This window comes from Micromesistius poutassou (assembly GCF_964030765.1).
Source record: "Micromesistius poutassou genome assembly, contig: SCAFFOLD_2498, whole genome shotgun sequence".
NCBI classification, from domain to species: domain Eukaryota; kingdom Metazoa; phylum Chordata; class Actinopteri; order Gadiformes; family Gadidae; genus Micromesistius; species Micromesistius poutassou.
The window spans coordinates 73,347-83,748 of record NW_028178949.1 but is presented as its reverse complement, the minus strand read 5'-3'; the positions used below and the strand labels follow the sequence as shown (position 1 = coordinate 83,748).

Sequence of the window (10,402 nt, the reverse complement as noted above, 5' to 3'; positions counted from 1 at the left end):
GAAGAGGAAGTGGGGAGATGACATCATCACAGACAGTAGAACTTCCTTCACATGGATGTGAAACAGGATCTTAAACAAATGCTCCTTTCTCAATAGCTACAACTCAATGAGATATTGTTCAGTTATAGTCAGGAGAACTCTGCTGTGTTTGGTACGCTAAGGCCGTTTCTTCACATGTTCTAACATTGTGTAGAACCAGGGAGTGTTTTGTCAGCAGGGAAAAGAGCAACAGAAATGCATCAGGCAGGAGCAGCACTTAACTAGAATAACCAGTTTGAAGAAGAGGCTGATAACTGACCTGAGAGTTTCCAGTGTACAGTGTGGACTCCCCAGTCCAGCAGAGAGCAGCTTCACTCCTGAATCCTTCAGATCATTGGTACTCAGGTCCAGCTCTTTCAGACTAGAGGAGTTGGAGCTGAGAACTGAGGCCAAAGCTTTACAGCATCTCTCTGACAGATTACAGCCATTCAGCCTTGGCCAAAAGTAAACAGAACATGTTAGGAACTGTGATTAAAATAACACATCTTTAACTTATTACATAATGAAGGAATGTTATTAGTTGAAAAAATATTTCATCAATCATTAGATGTTTAAATGTTTATGTTTCAGGTGTAAAATGTTAAATATTTTTTATTTGTGTTTGAAAATGTTTTTGTAAATTAATACTACTTCTATATTATGTTATTTTTAATATGCTCTTATGTGTACTGTTATACATTATACCTATGTTTTGTATATTATTATTTTATATTCTTATAATATGTTTATTATGTTGTGAGTAGAATAGTAATGCATGTTGTTATGAACCTACAGATATCTTTTGCATATTATTTTAACCTTATATTCCAGTTTTATGTATATTGTGTTGTGTGTATTGTTATACATGTTATAAGTGAACCTACAGAGATGTTTTGGAGGCTTTGACCACTGGCAGCAGCCTCAGTAGACCCTCCTCTGAATCAGAGTATTTCTTCAGGTCAAACACTTCCAGCTCCTCTTCTGATGTCAGTAGGATGAAGACCAGAGCTGACCACTGAGCAGGGGAGAGAGATTCTCTGGAGACACTTCCTGATGTCAGGTACTGTTGGATCTCCTCCAGTAGAGAACGGTCGTTCAGCTCATTCAGACAGTGGAACAGGTTGATGCTTCTCTCTGGAGAGAGATCTCCATTTAAGTTCTTCTTGATGTAGGACACTGTTTCCTCATGTGTGCATGAGGTGTCTTTCCCTTCCTGTCCACTTCCTGTCTTTCCCAGCAGACCTTGTAGAAGATTTTGATTGGTCTCCAGAGAGAGGCCCAGGAGGAAACGGAGGAACAAGTCCAGGTGTCCGTTCTTACTTTGTAAGGCCTTGTCCACAGCACTCTGATAAAGTTTGAGCTTTTTTGTTTCTTTGTTTCTCACAAGAATAGACCAGAGCGATTGTCCTAAAAGTATATTGACACCAGTCTCGATGAAGGACAGAAAGACATAAAGGGCAGCCAGAAACTCCTGGATGCTCAGATGGACAAAGGAGAAGACCTTTTCCTGGTAAAGCCCACATTCATTTTTAAAGATCTGGGTGAACACTCCTGAGTACACTGAGGCTGCTCTGATATCGATGTCACACTCTGCCAGGTCGGCCTCATAGAAGATCAGGTTGCCTTTCTCCAGCTGGTTAAAAGCCAGTTTTCCAAGAGAAACAATGATCTCTCTGCTCTCTGAACTCCAGTGTGGATCCATTTCAGATCTCCCATGGTACTTCCTGTCTCTATTTATGGACTGAAGCCTCAGAAAGTAGATGTACATCTGAGTCACGGTCTTGGGCTTCTCTTCTATCTGGGATTTTTTGAAGATGTCCTCCAGAACTGTAGCAGTGATCCAACAGAAGACTGGGATATGACACATGATGTGGAGGCTTCGTGATTTCTTCACGTGGGAGATGATTGTGCTGGCCAGCTTCTCATCTCTGAATCTCTTCCTGAAGTACTCCTCCTTCTGTGGGTCGGTGAACCCTCTCACCTCTGTAACCATTTTAACACACTCAGCAGGGATCTGATTGGCTGCCGCAGGGCGTGTGGTTATCCAGATGCGAGCGGAGGGAAGCAGTTTGCCCCTGATGAGGTTTGTCAGCAGCACGTCCACTGAGGTCGGCTTTGTGACATCAGTCCAGGTCTGGTTGTTCTGGAAGTTCAGAGGGAGTCGACACTCATCTAGACCATCCAAGATGAAGACAACTTGGAACCGGTCAAATTTTGAGATTCTTGCTTCTTTGGTCTCAATAAAGAAGAGATGAAGAAGTTCCACCAAGCTAAACTCTTTCCCTTTCAGTGAATTCAGCTCTTTAAAAGTGAATATAAATGTGAAGTCTATGTCGTGGTTAGCTTTGCCTTCAGCCCAGTCCAGAGTGAACTTATGTGTCAAGATGGTTTTACCAATGCCGGCTACTCCAATTGTCATTATTGTTCTGCTTGGTTGATCTTGTCCAGGTAAGGGTTTAAAGATGTCTTCACATTTGATTGGTGTTTCCTCCTTGGCTGGTCTCCTGGAAGCTGTTTCAATCAGTCTGACCTCATGTTCCTTGTTGACCTCTCCACTGCCGCCCTCTGTGATGTAGAGCTCTGTGTATAAGTCGTTCAGACCTGTTGACTGTCCTGCTTTAGGAATTCCCTCAAACACACACCTGAACTCCTTCATCAAACGAATTTTGATTTTATTTTGGCACTCAGCAGATTCTAAATGAGAAAACAACAGGAGACTTCAGTTAGTAGATGGTGACATCATTGGAAACATATCAATATTTCCTATAAAATGATAAACTTCATGATATTTAGTGGCTTTATAACTTGTGGTTATCATTATCTTGCCTACATGAAGGAAATCAGTGTGTAAAAAAGCCCAGAGTCAACGAAGGACCACATTCCGAGGGACATCCACATGGCCCTCATTCCACCTCCTGACAGCCCTCTGAGATGAACCTGGTTTACTAGCAGAATTCAAGTGGATCCCTAAAACGATTAACCCCTCTATACCTGGCTCCACTCATCCTGACAGGAAAAGACGGGGAGGGCTTTATGAGGGCCACAAAGAAGGGAGCCCCCTTCAATTGTTCAATATGTTATGGCTAACTAACTCACTAACACAGTCACAGTCAAAGTTAAACATTGGCTGCTGTATGAGTGTATTAACCATATTCTTAAAGGAAGCCACTATCTTGCCCATATAAGGAAATAAGTGTGGAAAAAGCAGTCAATGAAGGTCTACATTCTGAGGGACATTCATGTGTCACTCACACCTCCTGACAGCCCTCTGAGATGAACCCTGGTTACTCTGCTGACTCCAAGTTGGCCCCTAAATATTTGTAAATGCCTCTATACCTGACTCACATCATCCTGAGTGGAAGAGACAGGGAGGACTTTATGACGGCCACAAAGAAGAATGGACTTTTCTTCCCCCTGCAGTCTTTCTCTCACTTAAGTTATACCTACTTATATGTTAAGGTTAACTAATTAATACTACAGTCAGATTCAAACACTGGCTGCTTTATGATTGTATTCCACAATCACAGACAGTGGTATTGTTGTTAATTGTTTGAATACATACTGATTGTCAAAGTACCTAACATGAGGTTAGGTTCATGTTCATTTAGGCTGGCTTTACACGACAACGCTCCCGGGTGAAACCGACAAAATATTTTATCAGATGTGCCTTTCATTTAGACGGCGACAGCTTTTCGGGGGTTAAAAACGCAAAAAAATGAACCCACCCTCCAGAGTGGAAATCTTAAAAACGCTCCACTGTTGCGTTTCCGTCTAAAGGGTTAACAACGCAAAAGTGAGCTGCTCACACTGGCTCTCGTCCCGTACGCGTTTACGTCACATCCATGTGCAGTACAGGCAAACCACAAAAAACATGTCGGATTTCACACACTTTTGCATCACCGTATGCACACAGATTTCGACCCAAAGACGCTCGTCTAAACGCGGAATGAAAAGTGGAAACGCAACGCCACTTTTGCGGTTTGTGTTCAGATAGTTGACGTGTAAAGCCATTATTCTCCTCAGGTCAGATCTGTTTGAGGTGCAGATATATTCAATTCAGCAGTCAATTCTGAAACAGTCAATTCATTGCAACATTACTGTAACATCAAAGGCTTCATCCAACAACAAATTTAATTGTACAAAAAAACATTAGACTGCTGCTGTGCTGTTCGGGTATTTAAATGATAATTATTTAACACTTTTCAACAAAGTAGGGAGAATGGCTTTGGATATGCTGTCTAAACAAATGTCCTGAAACTACAATAATTAATGGTTGGATCCCAGGAGATGAAAGGAAAAAGAAGCCTCTGGTTCGTGTTGGGCCCTTGTCAGAATAAAGTTGGCAGGGCTTATTGAGAAAACCCATTCCTAGTTACAACTCACCCACACGATCAGCAGGGCTGGGAGGGAGGTCCAGGCTGATGTATAGTGGCTTGTCCCTCTCCAACATATAATCAATCATCGTCTGACTTGCACTCTCCCCTTTCCCGATCACCATGTCGATCAGACACCGAGCCCGGTCCGCTCTGATCGTCTGGCCCTCCAACACAGAGTCCTTGTCGTCGGTACTGAACACTTTCTCGTCCCAAAGGTCATCCAGCAGACCTTTCAAGGTTGCTTCTCCGACATTCGCCACAAATCTTTTACGGATCCTTTCTAGGTCTGAAACTGAATGCAAAAGGCAATATTACATTTACAATGTTGCCTGTTTTAAAATCAAATAGCAGGCATAAATACAAAGATCCAAATGAACGACTCAGTTGGTGGTGATTGTGTAGGCCAGTGGTTCTCAAAGTGGGGTACGCGGCGCATTGCCAGGGGGTCCGTGGAGAGTTTGCGCACGCACACTGGAGAACTGGGCAAAATCAGCTGACCGCAACGTCCGTTAATGTGAGACATCCTGTAACTCCGACCCCCTCCCCCGACCGCAACCAAACACTCTCTACCCCCCCCCAAAGCCTTAAGGAGGAATCCACACATAATGGGAACATAACATGAAGCCTGATTCCAAACATACTCAGGTGTTACAAGTTATAATAAAGTCTTTATCTTTCAAACTTTGACTTTCTCGACCTTTCTTAGTTTGTCAACGTGCTTTATCCACGACCTTGAGAAGTTTTACTCAGACTAATGATGGAGTCATGATATATCACCGCTGAGCTCTGAGAACAGTCACAGACAGAGAGATCCTCTTCTTACCTCTTGTGGTGGCCATGTTACCCGGAGTGGTCTTAGAGGTAGGACCCCCCTCCTCTCTCTCCTCATCCATAGCAGACTGGAGACCTGAACACAAACACAACTCCATATTGTTTCTGTGGATTATATTTGAGTAGCGAATGTGACATTTCTGCAGTGAAGACGTCCTATCCTTCTCCTGTCTGATATACTTATACACTTTATTACTATCTTTGTTTAGATCACATAAACACTCAGGGCCCTAGTTAGACGGTCTAAAACGCAGACGTCAAGGCGCAAAGTCAAAGTACTTTGTGGGCGGTTTTACAGCGCTGTTGCTGTTATGACGGCGAGATAAACAAGCTTTGCGCCAGGCGCAAATCTAAAAAGGGTTGGGCTGAAACCTGTAGGTGTGTTTTGGGCATAACGTGCAATAAACCAATGAGAGTTCCACCTGCCATCCCCTTTAAGACCCAGCACATTTGACTTGGCAAGTTAATATTTTGACAGCGCGCTTGCAGTCTCCGCTGAGATAGATGCATGACCACATGAATTTCAAACTCTATCAATAATTCGTCATGTAAATTGCGGCAAAGGCAACTTAACACATATGCAGACGTGGTCCTCGATGGCCGCAACTGTGTGTCTATTTAATGATATGCGCCAATACATTAACAAACATAGTTTGTTAGCAGTATTATATACATTATCGTTATCGACTTGTGTTCATAATATGCATGTGTCCTGTGACATTTTTTAATTGTAATATTCCCTAGTGATACATTTTTACTGTAATACTCTCACTTAGCCATATCCAGTAGCACCAAGCATAGTTTAGAGTTAATTTCCCCTCACAATCGCCAGAGGGCAGCACTGAACACATTTGACAAAGTTACGAAACATTTACACTAGGGGCAGCAACGGACACACAGAGGAAGTGTGAAAACCATAGATGAAAGGGGGCGGGCTTTTAAAGCCACAGAGCACGCCCACCTTTTACCTTCTTATTTAACTCGGACTCCGCCAGTTTAGATTCAGAATCTCTCAGCAGCGTATCCTGGATGCTAAGCTCTGAGACGCTCCGCGCGTGTTATTTACCATTCCTCTCCTTTTGTTTCATAGACGATAGACAATAGACCAATAACCTTAACCAAATAAAGTGAGTTAAAAGCGATCCTGTCTCGGCGGCCTTTCCTGGACCAAAATCCACAACAGTCCCCTGTTAATATACATCGCCATGGACTGTATTATGCGTTACGTTTTTAGTTTGCGTGTGTTTAGACAGATGGGTGCGCACACACACGCGCGCCAAGCATCACCCGCATTCATTCATTCTTTTAAACACTCACTCGCGGTAAAACTATGTTTTCTCACGATCAAATACTCATCAATCCTAAAAGTTATGGGCTTGTACATGATGTCTGTGTCAAGAACATATGTGTTTGATGTACAGTGTTTGCAGATGCATTGATTTAAAAGTAAAACTTACCGCTGTATCAGCTGTTCTTTCCTAAATCATTTAACCAACCATTTACCCTAAAACAAGATTTTGTTTTGGAAGCCTGGAATATACTTTGCTCGAATGTATTATTGTTATTATTATTATTTTAATGCATGCCATAGCCTACTATACTTCATTCATTCATGCAGCCCTATTGAAAAAAATGTTTCCATAATCCACACGCTATTTCTATGCAGTTTCACATGTATGAATAATCTTTGATATCATAATATTTAAATCAGGTTAATAGTTTGCATGTTTGTGCTGTGTATAGCCTACGTGTGTGTAAGCGTAGGCTATGTTGTAGTTCTGACCTGCCATGGCACGTCAAAATAGCAACAACAACTGCGCTATCCGCTATAGACCAGGTATTTTTCGGTCAGTGGCTCAATTGCATTGGCGCATTTTTTTTAAAATCATTTGCGCCAGAACACGCCCCTGCTTTTCGCCGACACGCCTCTCCAGGCGCAAGTGTAGTGGTGCATGGTTGCTGTGCGCCGGGTGCAAACTAGCAACGACACATGCGTTGGTGTAGAAAGTCAATTGCGCCGGGCGCAAGATAGGGCCCTCAATACGTCTAGATCACATACACACTCTATCACTATCTATGTCTAGATCAGATTCACACTCTATCACTATCTACGTCTAGATCTACACTCTATCACTATATACGTCTAGATCTCATACACACTCTATCCCTATCTATGTCTAGATCAGATTCACACTATCACTATCTATGTCTAGATCTACACTCTATCACTATGTCTAGATCTCATACACACTATCACTATCTATGTCTAGATCTACACTCTATCACTATGTCTAGATCTCATACACACTCTATCACTATCTATGTCTAGATCTACACAATCTATCACTATCTATGTCTAGATTTCATAAACACTATCATTATCTATGTCTAGATCTACACACTATCACTATCTATGTCTAGATATCCACTCTATCACCCTCTATGTCTAGATATCCACACTCTATCACTATCTATGTCTAGATCTACACTAGATCTATCACGCGAGTGTGGGCGGAGGGTTTAATATTGAATGATAAGTAAACCAAACAGAAAAACAATAAGAACATGGCCTGATACACTTATAAAGAAGGAGTATTCAGAGTGACTAAGGTCTACCCAGCCCAAGAGACAATCACCCATTGTTAACTCTCCATGGGGAGATTAAATAAGAGCTGGGACATACTGAATACAAAGTGGTACATCATCCGTTATTGCTATCAAATAAAAATGAATCATCGACAAAGTAGAACAATTATTAATTTGTGTTTCCATTTTTTAAGTAAAAACAACATTGAAAAAGACTGCCGTTTCCCCCCTTTTATCTGCCGGATGGTACGGTCTGACCACGACTGACTGCGAGCAGTTGATAACGCGGTGTCCTATCAGAGACGGCCGACCGTGATTAGTGTGGGAGGAAATGTTGCTCCCTCACAAGAGAACCAATGAAACGTCTCTTCCCCAGAGTGGAGTCACTGGCCTCAAGAGTGTAAAGATCAGTGTACTAAACCGTTATCGACGCTCATAAAACCAACAATAAGTCACTCATGTGACCAATAAACCTCCACAACACACTACACGTGTACAGTCCAAGAGACGGTCACAACTCGTCCTTTCAGCTCAAAACAGGGAATCTTTGAATCCAAAGCGTTTTCCATTGGAACCCAATGTGAGTTCAGTTCCGTTCCTGGACCAGAGGTTCCTTATGAAAACGCCCTCAACACAGTGCAACTAGTTATTGATGTTCTGACCCATGTTCCTTTATTCAGACAGGTTGTCTCTCTGAGATCAATATCTCTTCTACAGCAGGAACCTGGGAACACTGAAATCGGACTGAAAACTGTTTAATTTAGAATATATGAATACATTGCAAACATATCACCAATAATCTTAAGAAAACATGACATTAAGCAAACTGTACCTTAGCTTCTCTGTGGTGAAGACGTGTTCAGCCCTGCAAAGTATGAAAATATAAAAACAGAAAAGCAGGGAAGGTAAGAACGTTGAAGGAAGAGATTCAGGCGTTCACCAAAACACAAAGGAAGTGTTTAGAACGGAGACAGAACACTCACACGGTTCTAAAGGTTCTGAGAGTAAAAATTGAGCTGCTGCTCCTCAGTGAAGACAGATGGAATGAGGAAGGAGGCGTTGAACGACAGCTAACTCCACCTTAACCCTGGACCTGGACCTGAGTAAGAGCTGTCATTAATCAATCATTAACTAACTAAAGAGGATAACAAACACACATACATGAGGCCGTTTACCAGTAAAACATCCACAAGCAGGTAAGATAAGATCAACTTTATGAATCTCCCCCCCTCTCTCTCTCTCTCTCTCTCTCTCTCTCACTCTCTCTCTCTCTCTGTCTCTCTCTCTCTATGTCCCTCTCTCCCTCTCTCTCTCTCTCTCTCTCTCTCTCTCTCTCTCTCTCTTTCCCTCTCTCCTGTGTGTGTCTGACATAGAACATACAATTGTATGAGGAGACGAGGAGAGGAGACAAGAGGAGGAGAGAAGGAGAGGAGACAAGGAGAGGAGACGAGGAGAGGAGACAAGGAGAGGAGACGAGGAGAGGAGACAAGAGGAAGAGACAAGGAGAGGAGACGAGGAGAGGAGACGAGGAGACAAAGAGAGGAGGCAAGGAGAGGAGATGAGGAGCGGAGACGAGGAGAGGAGACAAGGGGTAACACTCGTTTTTTATCGGCTGTCGAGAAAAAAACGTAAGGGGTAACACTGTCGTTTTTTATCGGTCGTCCCTCACTCAATCCCTCCTCTCTCTCTTGCCCACCCTCCCCCCTTCCTCCTCTCTCCCTCCCTCCCCCTCTCCCTCTCCCTCTCTCTGAACAGAAGCACACTCAGAGTCAGGGCAGGCGTGTCTGTGCTGGTGTGTGATTCTATAATAGCAGGGTTGTTTTTCATCCTTCTCTGCAATGAGTCATCTTGTCGGGCTGGATTGGGTTGGGTTCATCTTGTTACACCCTTTACAGTCACACACACGCACACACACACACACACACACACATAGTGCTCACATGCACACAGACACACGCATGCACTCACTCACTCACTCACTCATAGAGAGAGAGAGGGAGACTCTAGACTCAAGACTCTAATGTGCCTGTACCTACTGTACTATCGGCTCTAAGGGCTCTCGGTGCGAGGCTAACCCAAACACGGCCGCTAGCCACCGCGCCGCAAGGCTAACCCAACCACAGCCGCTAGCCACCGCAAGGCTAACCCAAACACGGCCGCTAGCCACCGCGCCGCAAGGCTAACCCAAACATGGCCGCTAGCCACCACGCCGCAAGGCTAACCCAAACATGGCCGCTAGCCACCGCAAGGCTAACCCAAACACGGCCGCTAGCCACCACGCCGCGAGGCTAACCCAAACACGGCCACCAGCCACTGCGCCGCGAGGCTAACCTAAACGCGGCTGCTTGCCACCGCGCCGCGAGGCTAACCCAAACACGGCCACTAGCCACTGCGAGGCTAACCCAAACACGGCTGCTAGTCAGTCAGTCAGTCAGAACAAGACACAAACACAGACACACACACACATTGTTATAATGTATGAATATAATTTAATGTAATATAGTCATGTAATACAATGCTGTAATGGAATCCATAGGGTACCTTTAATGCTGTAATGTGCCTTTACCTTTAAGACTCTAATGTGCCTGTAC

At 43.6% G+C, this 10,402-nt stretch overlaps 1 protein-coding gene across 1 annotated transcript in view; it reads right to left on the bottom strand.

The window, feature by feature from the left end:
• Nucleotides 1–719: 719 nt before the first annotated feature.
• The window catches only part of LOC311373250 (NLR family CARD domain-containing protein 3-like), a 34,551-nt gene continuing 24,868 nt past the window's right edge, over nucleotides 720–10,402 (bottom strand). Inside the window, exons 2-4 of the mRNA XM_084490051.1 lie at nucleotides 5,218–5,301; nucleotides 4,402–4,686; nucleotides 720–2,712 (exon numbers count right to left, since the gene is read on the bottom strand). Of these exons, the coding sequence (XP_084346177.1) occupies nucleotides 899–2,712; nucleotides 4,402–4,686; nucleotides 5,218–5,287 (2,169 nt within the window). The 5' untranslated portion in view covers nucleotides 5,288–5,301 and the 3' untranslated portion in view covers nucleotides 720–898. The remainder of the gene's footprint in view (nucleotides 2,713–4,401; nucleotides 4,687–5,217; nucleotides 5,302–10,402) is intronic.